The 25,820-nt window shown below is 42.3% G+C and overlaps 1 protein-coding gene across 2 annotated transcripts in view; it reads left to right on the top strand.

The window, feature by feature from the left end:
• NEURL1 (neuralized E3 ubiquitin protein ligase 1) overlaps nucleotides 1–25,820 on the top strand; it is a 149,779-nt gene that overhangs the window by 120,832 nt on the left and 3,127 nt on the right. For both annotated transcript variants that reach the window (XM_071563972.1, XM_071563973.1), the window contains exons 4-5: nucleotides 10,734–11,414; nucleotides 25,116–25,262. In XM_071563972.1, the coding sequence (XP_071420073.1) occupies nucleotides 10,734–11,414; nucleotides 25,116–25,262 (828 nt within the window). The remainder of the gene's footprint in view (nucleotides 1–10,733; nucleotides 11,415–25,115; nucleotides 25,263–25,820) is intronic.

Genomic DNA, 25,820 nt, shown 5'->3' with positions numbered 1-25,820 from the left:
CTAATAGGCATTTGCCATGATGAAATATATGGAGAATTTGTTGAAGAGATGATCTCTTCAGTTATGTACCTTGGTGGAAGTGATCATTGACTCTCTTGTTTCCCCCTAGTTTTGTCTATCAGTGATGGCTGGTGGGTGATCTAGAGTTTCAGGAAATCTCCGTTGCTGTTCATTCCACTGGGACAGCTGGAAAGTGGAGGGATTTTTTGTGTGGAAAATAAGTCAGAAATTTTTCAAGAGCTTCTTCATGCTGGATTGTGGGGTCGAAATTCTCCAAGAAAGAAATACTGAAAGGAACTAAAACAAAGAAAACATTCTGGACAAATAGCGTTATGTGCATTCTTTCAGAAATATAGTTGTTAGGTCTTTAGGTGAGAACCATCTTGTAGAGATTATCTGTGAACTTAGTTAGTCATGATCGAAAAACTGAAACACTTTGGGCAAACATTAGGTGTTTTCTTTCACTGTTTCATAATTGTATATTTCTATGTTGAGTCTTGAAATAGTGTTTTAAACTTGAAAAATCACTGGTAACAGTGATTTCCAAACAAGCCCCAGAAATCTACTGGAGAATCTCTTGGTCCAGTATTCATTTGCTTTTATAAAAGAAAGTAAGATAAACTGAAAGGTTTGTTTCAGATTAGCCTGAAATGCTCTATCTTCCCAATTTATTTTGTTTTAAGCATTTGACTGAAATGGTATGAATTATCACTGCCTTTCACAGGTTGCATCTTCAGTAGAAAATGTACTTTTACCTCTGGTTAGTGAGGTAGCTGTGGGGCAGCAAAATCTTTGTGATGTCCAAGCAGTTTATCATTTAGCAGTACTTTTGGGCATCTTTGCCAAAACCAAACAGCTCTGCAGAAAGCCCAGAAAGGTGGTCACCAGCAGTGTCTCTGGAATTCCTGAGGAAATGGGTCTTCCCCAATGGCATTAAATCAGTTCAAAAAGCAACGGTGCTGGGTCAAATGCTGGCCCCTGGAGAGACCTTGGCAAGTATGAGGGGTTGTTGTAGGGTTGAATTCTCTTTCAGCAGCTGTCAGTGATGGCCAGAGCCTTTCACTGGGAAATGTGGGGAGAAGTTGAAGAAGGAGTCATTACCTCCATGCCTGCATGAAGGCAAAGGGAAAAAAGAAAGCAAGTGAAAAAGGATAAAATTCCTCATATGTGCCATTCACTTAAGAGTTGGACTTGATAATCCTTATGAGTCTCTTCCAATTCAGAATACTCTGTGATTCTGTGATTTTGAAATGCAAGATACAGGAAGGATGATAGATGGGAAGGAGGAATAAAGTGGTTGTTTTCAAGAAAATTGCTGTCAGATGATTCAGGGGGTGAAGGAATGTGTCTGATGCAGCTTGGAAGTTGGCTGTGAGCACTGAAATGCCATGGAAACGTTTGCACAGTAACTCAGGGAGGATTGGGACTAAGGTTGTGGAGGGCCCGTAGCATTCTGCAGCAGTGTACATGAAGGCAGAGTTGTGGGGTTAGCACTGCATGTGATGGAGAACTACTGTCTTACCTGAATAGGTAGGGAAGAGAGTCACAGTTCCTAGGAGGAAAAGATGGTAAAAGGGATGATAGTGTCAGGAGTAAGCACTGAAGTCACTGGTTTGAGAAGATAACCCTATAAAGTTATTAGACAATCAGGAGTTGCAATTATTGCCCTAATTTCTCATGAAGACAGAAAAAAAGCTTAACAGAACTTTTCTACAGAGAAATTTACATTAGGTAAAGTGACAATTGGAAGTCTCCTAGGAGAATTAGGTCTTGTACAGGTAATTAAAATGAGTAAAATAAAGGCTTTCCAGCTGTAGAATGAATAAAATGAAATGGAAAGCAAAGGTGAGGCACCCAACACAGAGAGAGGCAGGATTGAGATTAAAATAATATTGGTATGATCCTAAAAGTGATGGTTATTGTGCTGTGGTTTTCAAGAGGAGCAATAATAACTGATCATGTCATAGGAGGCCTGGGACAATGGAGATGAAAATCATTGATTGATGTGGGAGTAAAGATCAGAGACTTCATGTGAGTGAGTGGGAGATAGATCAAGGAGCAAATAACAGAGATTAGGTTGTCTCCAGAAAATCCAAGGCACAGGGTTTCTGCTCAGACCATATTTCTGTGACTTTATGGGAAGTTAGAAAACCCATGAACACAACAAAGGGTATCAGATAAGGAGGTGCCAGTACACAGAGGTGGCAGTGGGTAAGCACATCTTCAACCTGAAGGATGTCTATCAGTCTTCAGAACTGCTAGCTGGGGATGAGTTTACCCTGAATGAAAAATCTCCCTGAACAAACCCCAAAGTGTGTTATTTGTAACACAGATGTTGCCAGCACCCTGCAGACTCTCTGAGCATCAGCTTTTGTGGAAAAGAAAACAAATGCATAACTGTAACATGCATATGGAAGTCTATTCCTCGTAATCTACTGTCAGACTCTTTCAGAACATTCATATTTGCTAAGGAGAATGGTAATTTATTTCAGTTTTATGAGGCTAGTTATGCTCTTTGTGCCATTTCACATGTGCAAATCAATTTGACATGCTTACAGACATTCGTCAGAATTGTATGAATGTTTGTTATAAACTGGACTGGTTCAGAACACTTTATTAGATAATACATGCCCCAAAACTACAATTTATCAGTTCCTGTATTAGACTGGATGCTTTTTGCCTTAGATTTTATTGAAGAGTATGCAGATGATCAATTTAGTTAGTAAGCTGGCCTGGGAACTGCAGTTGCTCACTCGGGCTTAAAAACAGCTGCAATTCTCTAAAGCTCAGGAGTTTGTATTTCTCCTTTCTCAATATTTCAACTTGGAAACTGGCAGTACATGAACTCACATCTAAATTTGTTTGTTTGTTTCTAATTTGTTTTACTATGATATTTTATTAGTACTACTGTATTGACATTGACAATTCATGACAAGAAATCACTGATCATCACAGTAATCCAAGGGAACATATTTATATTCTTAGAAAAATACTCTGAACAGATCCAAAGGGTTTCCTGAGCTTCACCTGGCAGGGCACTAGCTGCCTAATGGTACAAAGACACTATTCCCTTAAAGCAGGATTTGCTGCTAAATGGTCACAGAAAGCCAACAGATTTGCATGATTTATCAAACACCTAGCAGTTGGTAACAACTAAAAGACTAGGTTTATTCTCTTCCATCCCATTTTTTATTATCTCTCCAAAACTGAATCATGCATTCCAAATAGATTTAGTGCTCTGTCTCTCTCAAAATGCCTGTAAAATAATGCTGGTTTTTATCCAAGCAAATGCAAACACAAAGCAAAAATGAGTCCAGTGAGATGAACTTAAGCACTATTGATTTCCACTTATTTCTGTTAAAGTAGCAGATGTTTGTAGCTTAGCGATTGGTTCCAGAGAGTCAATGGACTGCCCTCTTTTTAAACCCAGTTTTAAAATCTGGTGACAACTTTTAGTGTAAATATGAATTATTTCTTCTTCAGATGAACTTTGGCTTTGGGCTCTTGGTAAACGTTGGCTTGAGCGTTGACTTGTGCACTTTGGTTACTGTAAAAATTCTCTCAAATGCTTCCAGCAATATTGGAAAAACATCTGAATATCTAGAGAGCTAATTTGGACTGTGTTGGTCACAGGGAAACAAATGGACTAAGTTGATTAAAATATCTGCCATTCCTGCATGAACATAGCCATTATGAAATACCTGTTAGCTTGCCTTCCAGGTTGCAGTGAGCATGAAGCCAAGATGTGCATGGAGCAGTTATCTCCTGCTTTAACCATGTCAATGCACAGGAATGTTTGCCCTCTACAGACCATGAGTGATACCAAATTGGTGTGTTGGCAGAGGAGAAATTCTTGAAAAGTGGTTTCCATGCTGACATTGAGATCCATAATGGATGAGGAGTCACAAGTATGTTGAGTTTTGATGTGAGAAGAGCAATCTGCACATTGAAGCAGAGGAGCAGCAGGTAGGGAATAATGCAGTGACGAAGAATTGGGAAATGAGAATGTGTACCATAGAAAACAGGGTGGTTTTGTTGTGCACTGAGCTAAATCCCTGGAGATTTCACTTAAGAGCTCTGACGGAGGATTCTCTTTCCTCTTGGACAGCTCAATCCATCCCACAGTTTCCAGTCTGTAAAATAACATTAATTCTTCCTGCCTCCCACTCACCTTTTATATATCCTCTCTGTTTACATGTGAGGAGTGTCATCTGCTGCAGAGCCCAGCAGCTGAGATCTGATGCGAGATGTAGTTTGCCCCAAAGCAGATTTTACTTTTGTATTTGTCTCTTAAAGAGCAGCCTGGCATCCTACAAAAATAGCTGGTACAAGCGGCATTGTCTGTTGGCTGTAGTTTTGCAAAGAGAGGAGACAGAGCAGTGAGAGCAGAAGGGAGCAGCTTCATTTGAAATAGGATATTTATACTGTTGATGAAATAGTGACATGCACATATCAAGGTATTGTTTAAGTAGGTATTAACTGATGTCCTTGATGTGTTTTCAAGAAGGAATGGTTGATCTGAGGCAATAACTCAAACAGTTTGATTTCTAAGCTGTTCATAAAGGGAAATCTACTTTGTAGAAGTGAATTCCTAAGTCTATGGCAAAGAAGGTTTTTAATCTGAATCATTCCTTTGAGGGATTTTAAACATTTGCCTCCCACATGCTACAATAATGCTCTAAAACTGGCTTCACTGTATGGTCCGAGAAGCTTCATTCTGGCGCCTGATGGTTTATGAGAAATAAACATAATGGAGTGGTCTTGGGTCACATAAATCCATGATTTAACAGTAACAAGCAGTAAGGGGAGAACCTGTGTGCAGCATCAGAGCAGAAGGATCTGGCTGGGAGCGTGGGTCTCTGCAGCATTATGCTGAGCATGGCAGATCCCAGTCTCCTCTCCAGACCTCACATGGAGAGTACAAGTCTGCAGAAAAACAAATAGTTTTACAAGTGTCCACTCAAACACATGACCAGCAGGGAAAAGCACTTTGGACATGCTCTGTGAGTGGAGCTTTACCTCTTAATGACTGTGAGCGAGGCATCAGCATTCGTTACTTCTCAGTTTTTTTCTCCTGTGTTTATTTTAAGTAATGACAATTTTCACTCTCCTGTTTGCATTGCTCCTACTGGTACAATAAAGCAGTTAAGATACACACGGCAGAGACTGAGAGAGCCTAAAGCAAAGCATCCCACAGTTATGAGGATGTCTTTACACCATGAGTACAGCCAGCTGCATGAAGATCTGCTTCCAGTCACCAATTAATCTGTGTGGATTTTGAATCCAGGGCTACAGAATAGTCCTTCTGTTCCCAGGCCCAGTCACAGCTGCTTTTCTTCTTTCCACTGGAGGTGCTGCTGTGGACTGGGTACCATACACACATTGGGCAAGCTGGCAAGCAAGGGATTTGAGAACAGGTATTACTGCTTGCTGCCAATCACAGTGATCTTCATGCTTATTTTAGGAGGGATAAATGAGAATATAAGTTGTTTCCATTTTACTGTATTTTCATTCCTCAGTCACCCTAAAGTGCATAATAACTTAAGGTGTAAACAACATACAGAATTTGTTCTGACTGCTTTTGCAGTGAAGTGTGGCAGTTCCCCAGCAGTAACATCAGCTCAACAGCACTAAGTCAGCAAGGGAGCAAAGATTTCCACAGCACATCATGGGCAGAGTTCACATGGCAGGAAGCTGAGCTGGCATTAATACCTGCACTCCCACGATGGGGAGTACGAGGCTGTGAGTGACAGAAGGTTTCCAGAAGCACAGGTTTATTTCTTGTCTTACAACTGGTTGCTTTTCCCAATTGTCTTTGAGTGTGATGTTATTTTTCAGCATGATACATCTGCCTCACTTCAAACACCTCTCCCTGCAATGTCAAAGTCTTGCCAAATAGACTACTTGGTACGTAATTGTAGACCATGGAGGAGATAGTGCAAGATTACAGGTGGTGGAAGGCCAGCTGTCCTCCCCAGGTAGTGCTGATGGTGGGAAAAGCAGCCTTCATCTGCATTCCTGAGTGGGAATGGAGCCCCTCATGTGGTGGGAATAATGTGGTATGTATCCTTTCGCAATTGCACATTTACATGGAATATTCTTGTAGGGGCCACTGACTTCAATGTGCCTTTTGGTAGCTTAGCACCTCTGGGGTTCCTTCATCACAGAAGTTATACCAGGAGCACCAGTACTCACTGAAAATAGTATCACCCAGTGAAGTGAGGAGTTAAGAAACTTGCACTTAAGAAGAAGTAAAGCAAAGAAGAGAAGGAAAGAAAAGCATGAGTCTTTGCATGGCAAGGGAGGCAGCATACCAGCAAAGTTCTGGTCTTACCAATGTTTTACTCTTTGCTTGATACCTGAGAACAGGAATGTTCTCCAGATTGTTTCTCCTCAGCATTTCTCTCTTCTGGGAGGGAAGATCATTAAAAATGGGATATCTTCTTAGGTTCTGCATCTGATTCCCCAAATTTTAAGTCATTTTTTGTAGTAGTAACTCTCAAGATTGGTTTATTTATACTAGGTGTTCCGTAGTTGCTTCTGGAGACTGATTGTAGACCTCATACTCTGAAGAATTACAATTCATGAGAGGCTGTAGTATTGCACCACTCTCAAGAAAACTGATGAAGAGGAGATCTGTGTCCCTAGAGCTTGCAGTTAAACACTGGACTCTCTCTCTTTCCAGCACGTGTGTGCAGCCATGCTGAGTTTGCTCTGCTGTCTCGGATCCTTTGCAGGTTTATGAATACTGGCTGCTCATGACCTCGGAAAATCAAGCCTTCAGGCAGTAACAGACAGTACTGAAAAAGAAAAAGAGGAAGGAAATGATGATTTGACAGTCGGACAGCAACACATCCCCTTCAGACTTGTGTGGGGCTGAGATGATCTATGCATGCTGGTGGTTAGAAGTGCTTTTGTGTTTGGAAATGCATGTAGCTGTATTCAATGTGCATATATGTGATCTCTATAATGCATTTGTATTCTACACATTAACATGTTTAAGAAAATAGATCATTTTAAGAAGACAACATTTTGCAGTGGTTCAAAGGAAAGGTGGTAGTGAAATACTTCTGATCTGAGTGCGGTGATTACAACTGCATTTGTCTGCTCACCAGCTCCTCGTAAATGCTTTTTTTAAAAAGCGTTACTGCAGTCTCATTGAGCCTGCACAAAGTGGGAAGCTCTTCCTTGCCCTCTAAGCAGAAAAATTGAAATCTTTGAACCCTCTGGTCTGAGAAAGATACTTCAAGTTAATTTTCTGGGTAAGGAATCATCTGCTGAGAATCTAAATTTTGCAGATAAACCCCACTAAAGACAAGAAAACAGAAGATGGCTGAGCTGCTCAAGTGCCCTTAATTTCTACTTAGATAAATGAATTACTCTTCCTTATTTTTCTTTCTTAAACAAAGCTAGAACATGCAAAGAGTTTTTTGGAGACAGCCATCCTTTGAATTTGATGTCTCAGATTCTCCAGCTGAGGAGCAGAAAATGTATATTTGGTAGAAATCCTTTCTACTTTGGTACTGCTACCAGAAACTTTGTCTCCAAATACAGAAATAACATCGTAATTGCACTGATGAAGACCTCAGCAAAGCCTCTTGGGGAAGCTACCTGGGCAGTCAGCCTGCATTGAGCTGCCATGGTCATGGCCAGCTTGCTGGTGGTATCCCAGCTGCTTGGTTAGTGCTTGCTCTGGCAGCTTGGTGATAGCTTCACTCACAAGTCCATCTATTCTCACCCAAGGAGGTCTCTCATCAATTTACTTTTGCCAAAGAAACACTGCCAATTGCCTTATACAGGAAATTTTATAACCTTGAATATTTAATAAGAAGGGATGGATGATTTGTAAATTCTTCAGGCTGAAGCTGGGTCATCCTCCTGTTGCCTGTTGGAACCTTTTTGTGTCTTACAGTCTTATCACAGGAACTAATTCCACCTTTTTCATGTGTGCTCCAGATTTGTTTTTGCAAATATAAATGTTCATGAACAAAGGAGTCCCTCCTTTGTAGGCATTAAAGATCACTTGTAAATGTTCTGTAGGAGTAAGGCTGTGTTATGGGCCACTCCAGCATGAACAACTTTGTCTGTATTCAACCTGATTAGCTTGGTCTGTGTTTAAAAAGTGACAACTGAAGCTTTAGAAGAAGAAGAAAACTCCTTCCTGGGCATCTTCTGCTGAAAGAAACTGGTCAGTCACCTCATTTGTTCCATTTCACCGGAATTGTTGTTTCATAGGCTTTGGCTGTTATCAGTTATTTTGGGTAAATGGCATTCCACATCTCTTCCAACCTACCTACCACCCCAAAAGATGAATCCCACTTTTGTTTTGACTTATATTCAATGGGATTTTTTTTTCCCTTGGCTGGATATTTTGCGATGCAAGTCAGTATCTCTTAGAGCCTCATCTCTCTAAATTTTCACAAACACACTTCAGAAGCCAGTAAACTGCAATCCTTTCTTCCATGGGTATTTGCAAACATTAATGAACTAAGAATTCTCACGGTCAATCCCATATGCTTGAGACACCTTATTCCTTAGGTGGCCATGCATCTGAGCTACTGAGGGATTTAAGTAATACAATTGGATATGTAACCTTGGTTTGCTATTGCTGCCATGTGCCTGGTCTGCAGAACTCCATCTCTCTTAACCTCTTTTCAGATGGAAAAAGATACTCTGTCCAGCAGCCAAAGGGAAATGCAAGCATCCTGGTGGAAAACAAGCTGTTTCAAAACCCTGGCTGCAAGCTACCCACACATCACAGTTGTCAGCCAGGCTGCACATGCATAGTTACAAGGAATAAAATAGAGAGGACCTTCTGTTCTTATTCAGAAAGGTCTCTACCCATTCACCTACACAAAAGGATCGTCGTCAGCTGCCAGTATTAATTTGTTCTCCTATGTAAGTTTCCAGCCAAAGGAGGGTAAAATAAGTCTAATGCTATCCAGCAGGAGCACTTGCAATGCAAATGCTAGCCCATATATTACAAAGCATTAATGCGACCCACTTCCAGATTACTTGGGGTAATTTCTGATTTTATTTATTCCTCCTTTAATTAACCTCTGGGAAGAGAAGCTGAAATATCAGTATGCAGAAAATCAAATATGAGAAACAAAGCTCATTTTTATTTTGAGGCTGTGCTTCCTTTGTAATAGCAGTTTATTTAAAGAGAAGCCTGGAATAATCCAGTTTAAGCAAAGCAAAGAGCTCTACTGGAGCCAAACTGTGTGTGGGTGTGCTCTTGTCAGGGCTCCCAGAAGTGAAGGACAGGAAAGGCTGTTAGTCAGACCTCAGATACTGCAGGAGTTGTTGGTTCCTCAGTAGCTGGCACTATTCCTTGTCATACCAGTACACAACTGCTACTCTGGTGTACTGGCAGAGATTGTATCCCATTGGGAGAATCCTCAGATAACCTGAGGTCCTGCTCTTTTTGTTGTTATCAAAGAAAATCCCAAGGCTATGTGTCTGGAAGAAGTGTCCACTGCAAGGGCTTGGTATGACTCTACCTTGTCTTATTCCACCTTGTGGTGTGTTTGTGGCACTTGGGTCTGCTGTGCCGCTTTGTGCCACCCGTGGGGGATTGTGTTGTACAGAGTGGTCCCACCTCATACCATTTCGACCCGGGCTGGAATCCACAGCAGCCTTCAGCTGCTTCAGCCACAGCAACGCATGGCTCCAACAGAGGCACAGCCTGTATGGGCCACTAGTTCTTACAACATTTGCAGAGTTACTCCACATGCTCATTTTTCACACAATGAATAGTCTCCTCATGCTACAGCCTTCTCAGAGTTCAGAAAGCTGGACATAAGAAGAAATCATTGCATTATTTCAGCTTACTTTGTAATTTTTTTAAATAAAGTTTTTTCTTACTATATTGTTCTTTAAAATTTCTGCGACAACAGCATAGCTAAGGATGTGTTAAATATAAGTAATTTCAGCCTTTAAGAAAGGGGATTATGTTCTCAGAAAAAAAATCAAATAAATTGATTAGTTCTTGAAGCGGCAGGGGAGAGTAACAAAGGGGATAAGGTACAATTGTGTTTCCACTGGTAGATTTGAATGCCTGAGTGTCATCTTTCTTTGTAATATATATGTGGATTTGATTTTCAATTTTTTGGCTTGGAGATAATAAATGATTTATTTATAGAAAACTGCATATTCCCAAGTTCTGCACCGTAAAATTCATATCTGTACTACTTTGTAGTGAGCACCAGAACACTAATGATTAGTTATATTAAAAAAACAACTTACATTTCATATGGAGATAAATAATTTAGAACTGTCCATAGCAATTTCTTTCAAATAAAAAATGTTTAGTTAGATATTTATTTGATAGGTCTATAAGAATTACTGTAGACAGTAAAGAGGGCATGAAAACTTGGAACCTGTATAGCTATTGATTGGCATGTTCAGGGTGTATTTCAGATATTTATCCTCTGCTTTTTCTCTCCAAGGAGAGCCTCCCCTGGGCAAGTCTTGCCATCGATTTTGAGTCTGCCTGCTCAGAAGCTGAAAATGTTGATGCTGGTGGGGGAAAGTACAAGAACAGCAATTGATTGCAAATACATTTTATGATACTGTGCTTTCATATTTCAAAGGGGGAAATTTATTACTGGCAGCAGGTCTCTGATTTTCTCTTCTAAACATATCAATCAAACCCATAGTGATTTACAGACTCCTGGACATTTTCACTTGCTCAGAAAGTGACCCCTTTTTTGTTTTCTTTCTCCCCACAGACAGTGAGATCATCCCCCCTGACTGCCTGCGGCCCCGCTCCTTCACTGCCATCCGCCGGCCCTCTCTGCGGCGCGAGACAGAGGACACGCGCCTCTCGGTCAGCCTGTGTGACCTCAACCTGCAGGAGGAGACCTTCCATGTGACGGCCACCACGTGTCCCATCCCACAGAACTCCCTCAACTCCCAACACTCCCACCTCCTCCCCTCCCAGCTGGAAAGCGACCTTCGCTTCCACCACCTCCGGGGACCCCATGTCAAAATCCTCGATGACCAAACTGTGGCCCGTCTGGAGCACGCCCGGGAGGAGAGGACTTTGGTTTTCACCAGCAGACCCCTTCGGATCAACGAAACCATTTTTGTCAAAATCAACAAGTCCAACGCTGTGCGCACAGGGACACTGTCCTATGGGGTGACGTCCTGCGACCCCAGCACTTTGCGCCCCAGTGACCTCCCCTATAACCCTGAGTCTCTGGTTGACAGAAAGGAGTTCTGGGCCATCTGCCGGGTCGTGGTGCCTCTCCAGAGTGGAGACATCCTGGGATTTATGGTAAATTCAGATGGTGAGCTGCACTTGAGTCACAACGGTGCCGGCATTGGCATGCAGGTCTGCGCAGACTGTTCCCAGCCCCTCTGGATGTTCTTCGTTTTGCACGGCGCCATCATGCAAATTCGATTGCTGGGTATGTTGGACCCCCTTTTTCCAAACTTCATGTGCAAGGAAACAAGGGGGTGATACATCATGGATGAGGAGGAGAGGGAATAAATGGATTCTTTCCTGCTCTAGGGTCAGGTACAAATTTTGGTTTTATTAACGGGGAAAAATATACAAAGGCACATACTTTTAACATATGAAAATGAGTTACAAGACCTAACCTCTTCACACTTTTGTAGCACCCTTCATGTGGTGGTCTCAATGCTCTGTTCCAGTAATGAATTAAGCCTCAAAGACCTCCATTAAAGTACTGATGAGTCACCACTGACCTAGGAGAAGCCAGGAAGGTGGAGGAGAAGTGCTTTGGGCTGAGCTAAATAGGGCACAACCAGCAGGAAAAATGAGATCTAATGCTCTTTTCATTGTGTTACCTGTCTGGCATGACTGATTCCCAAAAGAGTGCTTTCCTTAGGTTTGTATGTGAGGGATGGTCTAGCAAGCAGAGAGGAAACTCTGTGCCTCATGATCCCAGCTGTGCACAAAGCTTGGCACTGACCATCTCAACAGGAGAAGGGTTTCCTGTAGCCCAGTTTAAGGCAGTGTAGCTCATATAGGCTAACTGACCTCTGAAAAGCTGACCTCTTTCTCTTGGTATTTTTGCTCTGTTTTTAAACTCTATTAGCTAAAATACTTAATTTAAATGTTACAAGTCATGTTTCAAAGGTTTAGAGGGAAAAGCTTTGAAATAGTATTTGCTCAGGATCAAATTTACTCATGTGTGTGTGTGTTAGACCAAATGTAGGATGTGTTTGGCCATGAATTTGTACTATGTCTTGGTGCTGCTGGTGTTAGTGTCAGACAGTGAATGATGGGTTCTGATTACATGATGTAATTCCTGGTACTTCTCTAACTAGAGATGATTTAAAAATGCTCCTTCCTGTTCATGCTGTTGTATTCATATATCTCCATTTTGCTTCAAATCCTTTCTTCAAATGCTCCTCTTGCCTAACAGGGGAAAAAAATCACAACTAATCCAAAAGCCAACCAGCTCCTCCTTTCTGAGGGTTTATAGGTAGTCTTTGAAGAGAAATTGTGGTGAACACACACACATCTGTCTACAGGGTCCAGTTCACCTTAATCACAGTATGAAATGCCTTGAATAATTTGCTTGAAGTTGACCACAGGCTTGTGCTGTGAATATTTTGTGGCTGTTAGAGACTCACAGATGACAAATGTAATAGTGCAATTTATTTCCAGGAGGCTGAGACTCAATCCCTGCTAATTCAGCCTGATTACATTTGTTGTGGGTACTGTACATAATCCATGGCTAGCTCTGTACTCCACCAACATGTCAGTGTGATAATGGTAGGTGAAGTCAAACAGATCCCAGTAAAGTCAGAGATTAAGTGCTCCTGTGTACATTAGAAGGAAAACATTCTCAGGCTGTTGAGCTGCTGGTAAAACTGAATCATTGACCAGTGCTTCCCTTCATATGAGATCACTAATTCTGGCAGTTTGGCACAGAGCAGACAGCCTGCTTGCAATGTGTTGTGTATCAGGGCAGCAATGCTGTGTCTCACAAGAGGGACAGAATCAGATCCTCAGACCGAATGTGACAGATCAAGGACTTGTACATAGGCCTCGTGCATCTGGGGCAAAACACTCTGTGTGTGTCCTCCCCACCTGATCACAAGTTCAGCCCAAACCAGTGCATTCCCAGTGTATGTTTTAGATAAATGTACATTTGGATGCATAAAATGAAATCGGTAGAGCTGGAAAACTTACTATTCGTGTTTGTGACCACATGACAGACTTTTGTGGCCTCAGTCATTGGAAGAGCACCTGAAAATGGACTGTTGTTCTTAAATGAGATGTAAGTGAAAAGAACTGGACTTGCTGACCTTTCCTCTCTTAAGGAAAGGGTAGGACCCTGCAGAGTGTACAGCTTTATTCAGGTCAGCTTGGGCAGCAAGCTGCTATCTCCAGTTACAAGTTTTGAAATCAGAGGTTGTCTGTAATTTTTAACAGATATTAAGATATAAATAGGGGTTTTCATACCTATATTTCCAGTATAACAGTGCTGGGAGCAATACAATCCCAGCATCAGTACAATATTGGTAGAGTACGACTGCCCAGAGAAATGCACTGATGCTGTCCCACGCTGCATGCAGCTGCAGTAATAATATGGATCAGCAACATCCTGACAGAAGGCAAAGAAATAATGAACTGCCATCTCTAGCTTTTGCAATGTTATTAGGGAGGTGAGTGCACTGTTTGCACTGCAGTGGAGCAGATTATGGTACTTGCCATAATATCAGTCATTATAATACTAAAAAATGTAAGAAGAATGTAAAGTGTTCATCTTTCTAACGACAGGATCCATCTTCAGAATGCAAACAAGAGTAATTTTGTGAGATGTCTTTTGTAGTTTGAGCTTTATATCACAGCAGAAGACATTTATAGTCATCTTTTCTAGTTGTAATAGGAAAAGTGAAGCTCTGTATCCTGGAAAGGAGTGAGACACAAATACTGTGAAAGGCATAATTCTACAAAACCTATCCTAAATAGGATGTAATTTTATTTCCGGGGCACACCTTTATGAGATCAATCAAAGCAACATTATGCAGTATGAAGTGAACATCAGCACTACAACTGACTATAAAATGAAATTGAAATCAATGGGTTTGCTTCTTCTCCAGCTTTTCAACTTCATTTGGAGGATGGAGAGCTACTCTTGCACCTAGAGAAGGTTTATTTTTGACCCGGAGAACAAGATGAATCATAGTATTGATCACTGAATACTGTATTTGATGCCTGGAGATTAGTTATTTGGTCCTGATGCAGAGCGAGAGCAGGCTCAGGTCTCTGCTGGCTTGGGGCTTTGCCGTAGAAGCTGACATTTGCTGACTGCAGTTATTCCACAGTGTTGAAGATACAATATTTATTTCCTAATCTATGTATCAGGGGAGACCATCTTTGCCCAGGCTGGTGATCTTACAGGACTCTGTAGCAGAGGAGGGCAGGGTGGGGTTAGTTCGGTAGTAAAGAATTCTGATTTCTGTTTTCATCTTATCAATTTGGCATCGTATACAGGCAGTATGTGTGCTGTAGGAGAAATTAAACAGCAGAAAATAAAGATGAGGTTGAAAACACTATTTTTCTTCATGCCATCCCAGCAAATGTAAATTAATTAAACCCAAGCCCTGCTATAGCACAGTGAGAGGTTACAGTCATCTGTAGGGGACATGGAAGAATGTCAGTTTGTTGCAAAGAAAAGTTTAAAAGGCTACTGGACCACAAGGAGGAAAGATAAATGAAAGAGGAGGATGCTTTAATGTATCAGATAATAGCATGCAAAATATCAAGCTGCTGGAAAATGAAGACACACAAATTAAAATTAAATATAAATGAGGGTAATTAACTATAGGAACCAGCTATTGAGGGAGGCAATAGATCTTCTAAATATTTTATATGTTAAGTGCTTGTCTTAATTTAGAAATTCAGGGGATTATGTACATAAAAGCAACCAAAGAGAAACCCAGATCATTAGGCATGTTGAAATAAAACATTCTTTGTGTATCCATCAAGAATTTCATTAGTTCAGGCTTGAGTTGGGTTTTTTTCAGGCATCGTTCCTGTATAGTCAACAAAACTAACCTATTAAATTTGATTTACTGCTCCCAGCTTTTGTTGGTAAGAATTTCAGCTCACACATGGTTTTATTGACAGCTCTGAAAGGTTGAAATGAGCCAGTCTGGATGCAATGGTCTGGGTTTGGTCAGGTTTTGGTGGTGTAATTCATTTATGAAGTTAAATTGATTGACCCCATGAGGCTTTAAAATGTATGACTCATGTCTGGAGGAGCTATCATAGCAATCAGTTTATATATTTAGTGTTTGGGGATCCAAATGGTTGGAGATATTCTTTCATTTTCTTTTGTCTCAGAGTGAATCGCCAGCATGTAAACCATCTTCCTTCATCTCCCTCTTTTTTTTTTTTTTTGTTTGTTTGTTTGTTTGGGTATTTTTATGTGTGTACAGTTTCTCTTATGAATTTCATTCTTTCCAGTAATATTGAAGTTTTCTTTTGAGCAATGAAATAACATGTTCCATCAACAGTCACACTAATGAAACTGACTTGGCAACTTATCTGTGTCCTTTCTTTCCATGCACTTCAGTAACTCCAGCCCCACCAGAACAGCTGCACAATATAGTAGCTCTCTGGATGTTTCCTAATGTTGGCCAAGAGCCAGCACTGAGCCTGAAAAATACAACCCAAGAGCCAGCATTTGGTGTGGGTAAGTCTCTATTCACATCCATGCTGGATAAACGTAGAGTGTGTGGATTACCCTCTCCTGCCTCCTTTACCGTGTGTTGGGGCTTCTACTTAGCTGCCCATTGCAAAATATTTAGAAATCAGTTGTCGTTGAGGTTTGCGTCCTTCTTTCAGACTTTCTTGAAACTGGTCAATGTCCTCAAAACTGAGTAGAAGAAGAAAGATCTGACATGGGACTTGCAAACAGAACAACTGTGAATCTGTGGTTCCTCAGGATTTCTGGCAACAGCAGTCAGTTACGGACTGAATTGGGAATTAGTTCAGCAGAGTACTGTGGGACACAAGTTGCTGGCAGAGAACTCTTTGAGTCAACAGTGAAATTTGATCCGAAGTGGCCTCAGTGCCAGTCTGCAAGAATGCCACCTGCAGTCAGTCCCATTGCAGACAGGCTTATGCAAAGCTGTGCCCAGGAAAGCTGAGCCCCGTACGACTCTTACTGGTGGTGGTCAAGCTTAGCAGTCCTGGTAGTGCTGTCCATGTTGAAACAGCTCTTACCCTGAGAAAACAACTGGAAAGACTTGAAGTTTCATGGGTGAACAGAACAGTGTTTTGCTTAGGTGTTACAGAGCAATGGTTTATCAGGAAGAATTACTTAGTCTCCTTCTGTGATGTTCATCACACTGCCCAATTTGGCATTCCTTGACTTGAACTCCATCCTGCTTAAGTGACAGGCTCAGTACAGAGCACTAGTAGTTCACAGGCCATATCTGACCATTGGAGACTGCCTTTTCCTCTCTAACCATGACTTTTCCTCTGCATCCCAGAATTCCTCATTTACCTTGCTGATACAGTTGTTGCAGCTACTGTCTCCAGTTTATCTCCCTATTTTTCTTGTCTCTGCTGTGGCACTTGTCTGGCCTGATCCTTCTAAGAATCTGTAGGACTTTTTGAGAGATGTTTACATCTTATCCCCTCTCTTCACAAGCTTTTGGCCATTCCTATGTAAACAAGTTTCTTAGCTGTGGTAGCTCTCTGGCTGTCCTAGGACTTCCAAAAAAACCTCTCTGGGTGCTGCTGTTTTGTACTTACTTTACACATGCAATTACTGCAGTGAGCATAGAAAATATTTAAATGGTAATTGGTATGTACAGTTATTATACACATTGCCCATAGCACAGACAGTAGGTGAGTTTGTAGAAAAGTATCTCACACAGGCAAGGAGCATCCAGGATCTTGGTTCTCCAGCTCTGAATTTATAAGTTCTCCTATTTGAGAGAAGATTGTTCTTAGCAGTATCAAGTCACACACCCTCATCTCTGATCCCAGAGCTGCCCAGTACATTACCCATTTGGAAGCTTGATCCTTCTCCACTTTGCTCATTGGAGTGATTTGGAAATTGTTGCGTTAAACACAGCACAAGAGAAGCCTGATAAATGCCTGACATTGTTGCAAAGAAACACACATAGTGAATGTCTTCCTTTTACAGATTTTCAGTTAGATGTGCCCCAGAATTCCATCTTCCATGTTTATTTGGGTTTTTATTTGTATGGAAAATGGCCTAATTTAGGCTGATTTGGATCTAAAAGGCATGTGTTGTGTGGCACTTAATGGCCTGGAGTTCCTATGCACTGCAGGATAGAGGGTATTTTATGGTGTTAGAGGCTAGGGGGAAGGAAGAGAGTTAATATTGAGTGCCTCTTAGAAGGCAATCCACTTGTAATAATTGATGCCTTCTCTCATCATGCATAGTTTTAGCTTTCATTCCCTGTGAAGTACACATTACTAGTGTTAAGTTGTAATAGCTGCACGAGAACAGTACAATGTTTATAACTGCTGGGCTTGATTCTAGCACTGCACAGGGCTCTCCATTCACCTTCTGTTTTATATTAATTGTTTTAAAGGAGGGTTAGCACAAAGAGAAACTTCTGTGTAAGAGGGGACAAGTTATAACTTGTGATTTGGAAGACTGGAGAGTGGGATGCAGGCAAATGCTTATTCCTGTGGTCGGTGTCAGCAATATCAGTTTTAATACCTGTTCATGGCACTTTTGCATCAGACCGCTAAAGATCTCGTCACACATGATTAACCAGCACTTGCACCACATAGTCTGTGAGCATCAGCCTGTGTACTGAGGTATCAACCAGGACCCAGGTAAAGGCTGGATAAAGCAAACAGACTTGCTCCAAGCAACAGCCACTGGGCTCGCAAGTGTCTTGTCCTCTGCATGCTGTCCTGGACAAGAGCAGAAACTACTGACATCACTAGTGTAACAAACTATCCCTGGCTACAGTGAGATTTTCATAGTAAGTGATGTATAGATCTCCTTTATCTCATACCACCTCTGCTTGTCTACAGTAAATATACAGAATGTAGGATTATATACCAGCCTCTTTGCATTGCAACTTGTCTGTCAGGACAGGTAAAATCTGCCTATTCCATGAACTAACACTGGCATTAGTTATTTTGGCTACTGTGAGAGTCACATAGCAGGCTGAACTCTTTTTTGCTTCTTTGTCAGATTCCTTTTCATCCAGCAGTGTTCATAGAAATCCAGAGCAGTGATGGCAGAGAAAAGTGGAAGTAATTGTTTCCTGTATGCATCTACCACCATCTTTATTGATGTCCCCCTTGGAGAAGCACAGAGCTTGGAGGTGCTGGGTTAGTCAGCAATTTTCCTTTTGCTCATAGAACTGTCTTTGCTGTGGTCTCCCACTCTGAGCCAAATAGCCTTTTTTTGAAATGGATCTGTAAAAGGTGGTGTTTATGAACAGAATCATTTTGGTCAGGGTAATTAACATCTATGATCTTTTAGAGAGCTTTTTGATTTGTTTTTCTTAAACAAGATGAAAGCTCCAACTCTCATTTTTCATGGCTCAGCTACTTAATCGAGGTTTCTTTTTTCATTTCTTCTTGATCTAAGCACCTGCCTGGGTGCTTTGTTGATCTAGTATTTCTCAGGTTGTGAGGCAGAGCTCCAACTCTATGACTCTTTCACTTCAGTTCAGCTGGATGTTCATTGCATGGTGTCCGTGCCCTCAGGATTTTGCAGGGTATAAGTGCTGAGTAACCACTGAACTTCACCTGGCAGGTCAAGAAAGTAAATTTGCTGTGTGCTCTTTGCTTTCAGACAGCAAATTGGGCTTGGGCTGTGGGAACTGCTGAATCGAAAACGTCTGTGGTGTCTGGAGCTTTCGTGTTTCTGCTGCTTAGCTGGAGTGTGCCGGTGACTGCAGGGGGTGATAGATGTGCTGGTGCCCTGCTGCCCTTCTGGACACAGCAGACAGCAAGGCTCCAGTAAAGCCATAAAGTACACTCCTTTTCTGATCCTCAGGAAAGTCTGAACTGTTGTTCTCCATGTGGTTTGGATCTAACTTTTACTTCTTCAAGCAGTGGTTGTCTGACGCCCATCTGCAAACACAGACTTTATGGTTTTGCATGCAAAATCTGGCAGGCTGCTTTTTGACCTATTTCTGGACATTTCTGTAGCATAATGCAAAATCCCGTATGTTTTCATGGGCTTCTAAAGGACAAAATGTATTATTGTTCTATTAGGAACAGTTTTAAAATCCTTTGGGAAATACTTGAATGCAAAAAATTCCATGGATGATGAACTGATGTCGGTCACCTGAGAGGCAGAGATGAGGCTGCAGCTCAGAGGCTGGGCTCTGAGAGCATGGTTGGCCAAAAAACATTGAGCCCAAGGGGAAGGAAGCTCTGGTTTCTGGTCAATGCAGTATTGTTACCATCACCGTGGGAACATAACAAATGGATGTGTAAATGTATTTTACAGCATTTAGAAGTGATGGATATGCTTACATCCTTCCCTAATGTTATAATTGATCTGTAACTACCATGTACCCAGGCAGAAACAGTTGCTTTGTTCTTTTGTTTTAGCATGATGGATTCAAAAGTCCCTGTTGGGCCAGACCTGAGTAGCCCTGGGGGACAGAACAGCTCTCCTGCAGCCTTGGCTGGAAGCAAGAAAATCTGACAACGTGCAGAAACGAATATGGATGCTCTAGTGTTCAGTATCCAGCCTCAGTAACGTCACAGCCTGCTGACAGTGCAGGAGCTCACATGTTATGGGACAGACGTCCTGTCTTGGTTTGAGATAAGCAACTGCCAACCCCCCCAAGCACAGAGAGAAAAGCCTCCCTCCTAACACCAGGGAAAGGGAGGAAAAGAGAGGGGAAAGAAAAAAAAACACTTCAAACTGCATTTATACTAAATCTACATATATTTTTCACAGAAAGAAAGAGACAATTAGAAGAGAGTACAAATATACACTCACACAAGTCTACAACAACAAGTTCCCCACCTCAACTTCTTAACGAACACACAAATTCTACTGTCCTAACTACACATTACTTAAGAAGAAGCTTATTCCCCAGGGAGACAAACCCAAGCAGAAAGGAGAGACCCAGAACAACACATTTTACTTTCCTGAGGTACCCTGTGAGCCAGTGGTGGGCCTGGTCCTCTCCATCCCCCCTGGGACAGCATCGTGTGTCCTCCCAAGAGGAGGCTGAGAAGCGACTGCCTTAACCACTCCCACACTGGTTCCTCCTTCCCTGGAGATGATGTCATAATGTGGTATGGAATACAAAATTACTGGCTAGAAGAGGTCAGCTGTTAGCTCAGCCCAGCTCAAGTCAGCTGACAGCTTCGGCCTAGTCCAGACTTCAGGGCCCAAATCTGGGCCCACCTAGGTGAACCCATAACACGTCCTAAGGCAGATATTCACATGAGCTCAGTACCCAAAATTGTATCAGATTTTTGAAAGAACTGTATTTAGATTAAAAAAAAATCAATGGCCCTGATACCTAGAGAGTCTTAAATATGAGAAGGGATATTGAGCAGTTTTTGAGATAGAGTAATTGTTCTAAGATGACATGCTTAAAAATCTGGCTTCTAACAAAAGGAAATCAAGTTGAGAGTTTTGAAAGGCATTTAAATGTAGGTGCCCAGTTGCTCACTAGACTGAATTGTATGAGAAGTGCACAGATCTCTTGAGCCCCTTTTTAGATGTGCCAGTTGATGTCTACAGCCAAACTTCAGCGGCTGTACTAATCGTTTCCACCATATTCTGGAAACTCTGGGACCTACAGATGGATGGAACAACACTGAAATCTGTGATTACTATTGGTAATTACGTGACCTTTATTAGTTGTCCTATTTATGCAGCAAATGTGTTTTAAGAGAGAGGGGCTGGCAATGCGCTTCACTTGATACTTAACCATATGGGCAAGAGACTATGCATAAGACTTTACCTGCCTTAGAAACTGTGACAGGAGGCTCCCATATTTTTTCTTTTAGGTACTAAGTTTATTTAGGCTCCTGGCATAGTCATTAAATGGTTATGGGTAGAGAAAGCCCATAAAAAAGGTGAAGATGGTCAATGTGAACTCTGAGTTGGACAGCAGTGGATGTTTACTGACCATATCCTGTAAGCCAGGAAAAACAAAGTTTAAGTGGGATGGGTTCAAAGGGAGCAAAAAAGGATAACTCTGGAGTGCAGATCAGCTGTTGTGCATTATTTTTGTAGTTCCTGTGAAATAGTCATTAAGAACCTAGGCAGGTAATGCAAATAGAAGGTGAGTGAAATGCCTGAGATACTGTTTGGCATTGCCAGAAATCATTCAGGAGGCAGAAATCATTATATTCTTTCCTGCTTGCAGCCAGCAAACACTGAGTATTGCTTATTTGTTTCTTTTCTTTGAAAGGAAAAGTCTTCAGACAATGTGATACTGCATTTCCACTTCAAAGCAGCAGACATTTTCAGCATGTGGAGCCTGGTTTCTGCAAGATTTCTACAAGCACAGTCCCAGTGCTGTGACATTGTGCTTGCAGGCTTTTTGGGTTAAGATCTGAAAAAGGGCAATGGGGCTATATAATGTTGAATTTAATTATCGGGGGAAAGGGATGAGAGAGGCAGACAGCGATTGGGTAAAATGGTTTGCATTTTGCTTTTGTGTTCTTGGACCATGAACACTCCCCCCCACACTGGGACAGTATGAGGAATGCCTGGGTCAGATCTCAAGAAGTTACCATGTACCTCTCACTGGCTGATGGATGTTTTTCATAATCTGATGGATCTGCCTGTTGTCATTATCTGACTCACAGGAATGGCCATACCTCTCGATCACCTCTCTCAGGAACAGACACCAGATTAAGAAATGCGTTATGAACACCTTAAACTGGCAGTTTCCCAACCTTCAGTGATCCAAAGTCAATAGTAATAAGAAAGCAACATCATCTTTGGCATTACTTTTCTCTCCACCTCAGCTGTAGTCTGTGTAATTTGAATCTGGGAGCATTAATATGCTGCTTGCTAGCAATGGGTTGGGAATAGTGACAGAACAGATTTGTGGTGGCTACTCCCTGCTTTAGGCTACAGAGATGCCTTGGGCGTTTATTTGCATCATAGCAAATGCCCCTAAGCATATTCAGAAGGAGAATGTAGACAGCACATTGTTGTTCCCACCTGGTTTTGTTGTTGTGGTTGTTATCCAATTCTCTCTCTTGGGACTATGCAATAATAAGCAGGTCAACATAATCACTTTGTTATGAGAAAGAAATGTAGAAATAATACTTTTATGAATTAATTAAGGGGGAGAGTTACTAGAACATTCACTGTATTTTTGGGAGCATTGGCTGTAACTGGCCTTCTTCTGAAAATATAGTAACACTCTCTTTCCTTTTGGACATATAGGTTCATTTATTTGCACCTCTGTCTGAGTGATGACGGAAGTGCAGACAAAGCTCCAGTCTGCATTGGACTTTTGCTAATAATTGGACTTTGTAAAGATAGAACAGCAAATGGAATTGATTCAAGATCTATTTAAAAGTGATTCCAGTGTGTTCAACATGTTTGAGATCAAGCATGAGACAAGTTAGCAGCAGAGACAATTGATCTGAGGGCTTTAGAGAGAGAAAGAATGTTTAAATTGATTTATTTAGAATTACTTAGTTTTTTTAAGTTATGGTTTGAAAGCTGGCTCTTAGTGGGAACTGTGTGCACACAATGAGCATGTTTGGCCTTGAGCACATGTATCTGGTTTTAGTTAGGCCAGGCTGGCCACACTCATTCCACTCTGCACATGATCTCATTCCATGCTCCTTGTCATGGTATCTGCACACCATCCAGTATTATATTAACAGTGTGAGTAACGTGTCTTATGTTGATTATTCTGTCACCAAGGGAGAAATGTGTCTTGTCTGGTAGGGAACTCAGATTGTTTTAAACAAAGCTGTATACTTATGCTGGAGAAAAGTCAAGAGCTGTGCCTTGTATTAGGAGAACGAATTGGCAAGGTAGCTACTGGCCCTTGGGTCTTGGGCAAGAGCATTTTGGGACTCAGACCAGCTGCAGCCAGAGAAAACTGTGGTTCCTACACTGACAAGCTCTACTTGCACTGTGGAAAGGCCATTTGCCCTGCTGCCAGCATGCTTCATCAGCTCATACTCTGTGATACTTGGGGGACCTCCAAATTCTCCTATTAGTCCAGGAAGAGAAATGTTCCTAACAGTCTTTATTTTGCCTTTAATGAAATGACCAGGTTGGTGTTAGAAATGCAATGTGCTGTGTGTCAGCTGAGTGGAAGAAATGTTTCCAGGCTGCAGGCAGGACATGGAAGGCTTGAAAAACTTGTTCAGCTGCTCAGTGTTCATATTTGTTTTGTGTGCAGTGAACTAGCTGAACTCTGTGTCCCTGCTGGGCCTGTTCTCAGTTTGTGTTACCACAGGGCAAGTTTTCTGCTAAGGTCATCTGTCAGATTGGAGGCGAAGGGCTGTTGCTAGTGGCAGTCATTAGAGGCTGCATCACTCTCTTTGCATATTTACTGAGCTAAACTTCAGCCTCAGCTCCCATCTGTGTGATAAAGGAGGTATCTCTCTACAGCATCTCAAGTGTGAGAGCTCCAGCACCGTTTATACAGTCTAATTTAACTTCAGCTTGTGCTGAACGGGGTAAAACTGAGGGACTGAAGGCTAAGTCTAATTGCTTCTTGTCATAGACAGTCCTCAGAACAGATTTTGACTCCAACATGACCCCTCCCCAGTCCCTCTGCTCCATTTTAAGTGCTCAGACTTGTTCTGCTTGTTCTGTGCTTTTGCTGTTTTGTGCAATCCACAGCTGGCACTCACAGTCCCTGCTTTTCCTAGGTTTGGTCCTTTTTGTCTCAGTAGTCTCCCTGCAAATGAGAACTGAAGGACTTTCCTGGTACCTAGGGTTTTCCTGACCTCTCACTGCTGCTTTTTCCCTGGAGAGTAGCCTCTAACTCATTGAGGACACCGTGGATCCCAAACCACCGTGTCTGTGGCTCCTTATATGGTAACATGAAGAAGTCTGAGCATTCTAGTTCTGATTTGGAGTTGCCCTGGTTGTCTTCTTGGCTGGGGAACTGGAAACTTTAAAACCTAGGCAAGCTGGTTCTTACCACCAGGAAACCATCCCTTGGTTCATACGTATGTTTGCTGCTGTCTCACCACTGGTTAAGTGAAGACCAGGCTGCATCAGTAACAATGAAAGTCCCCTACAAAGCCTTTGCATCCGGTAGGGTTTTAAGCATTCACATTTTTTTTCTTCTCTGGAAGGGGCTTTAAGATACTTGTTGTTTTAACAGCAGAAGAAATAGGCTGAAGTGGAGAGAGGGTACCAGACAGGCTGTGGGACAGAGCTGGCTTCTCTGGCAGACATCACAGTGACACAGAGGTGAGGGTGGGCAGTGAGACCAGGAGGTAATGGGGCTGGGGACACCTAGGAGAGGCTTGAAGAGGCTCTGCACTCTTGAGCTATCGCATCCAGATGTGAATAGGGGGGAGATGTCCTTCATCCCAGAGCCAAATGCGTTTTGGTGACTTATCCCCGCCTCTGACAGAAGCCACCCTACTGAAGCAGAGCAGTGAGCATAGCTCAGGTTTCCTGATTGCCAAACCCTCATGTTTGTCTCTGGAAAGTCCTTGAATGACTGCGTGAATTTGTCAGAGCCTGGAATGATGCAGTTCTGCACTAGGTCAGCAGAGTGTGCTCTGACAAGGTGGTATGTTCTTGTCCCAGAGTCCTGCCCACCCTTCCTGCAGGCTGTGTCCTCTACTGCTGCAAGCCCATGGCTGGATGTGGTGCTGAGGGTGCAATGAACCTGAAACCACACAGGAAGCAACTGTATTAAGTGACTTGAGATACATTTAAGGGAAGAAACAAAGGATGGCTAAGGGACCTCCAGCAAATTTCAGGGATTCTGGGAGTATGATGCCTCTTTAGGACCTTCAGGACCAGCTGCTAGCATTAAAAAAGGCATATAACGATTCTTTTCCTTTATCTCTTCCCTAGATTTCATGCTGTTGAAACAAATGCTGACAAGCACTGAGAGCAGCACCCCCTGCCATGGATCCCCAGTGCCTTGTCAGTCTCAATTTTTAAAAGTAACTGTATGTTTCTTTTCTCACGGTGCAGGTTCCACCATTTTGGCAGAGCGGCTGGGATTGTCCACACCAAGCTCACCCACATCAACACCCAGTTCCCCCACTGTCCTCTGCAGTGGTGTCTCTGGACCCTTATTGTCTACATGTGGCTCTGGCCCCCTCTGCAGCTCTATCAGTGGTAAGTGTGGTGGGATCCTCTGCTGCCTTTCCTTTGCCTCCCCACTGCCCCCCTTCACAGTCTCACACTTTTCTCCCAGGAGGACTCTAAAACCACAATAATCAACAGATTATTATTATTATTATTATCCTGTCAGCTCCCCTGGGGAGGAAGGGAGAGCCTCTGCAAAGGCTATTTTCAGTCTGTGGAAGCCACTTAGATGCCTAGACAGCAATATTTCTCCAACCCTTTTCATCATGAAAGGTCCCAAGGGAAGCGGTGGATTTTCTGCTACGTGCCTGGGCCTGTGACGCAGAGCTTCTTCTGGAGGGCTGTGTGGCAGTGACACGTTGCATGCTAGCTTGGACTGGAGCTAAGGCTCTGCCTACAGCTCCCCCTTCTTTCTCCACATACCTTCAGTACCCTCTTCAGCGAATGCAGTATTGCTATTTCTAAAATGCCAGTGAATTACAGTAATATTTAGGTAAATGTACATGCAGCAGTAAAGGATACAACATTCTGCAGCACTGCGGAAGGCACCTGCACGATCCCAGGGCATTGATGGTGGGATATATAACC

The sequence above is a fragment of the Pithys albifrons genome, chromosome 9 (genome assembly GCF_047495875.1).
Source record: "Pithys albifrons albifrons isolate INPA30051 chromosome 9, PitAlb_v1, whole genome shotgun sequence".
In the NCBI taxonomy this organism is placed as follows: Eukaryota; Metazoa; Chordata; class Aves; order Passeriformes; family Thamnophilidae; genus Pithys; species Pithys albifrons.
Note: the sequence above shows the minus strand (reverse complement) of the source record. Positions and strands in the feature narration are given on the sequence as shown.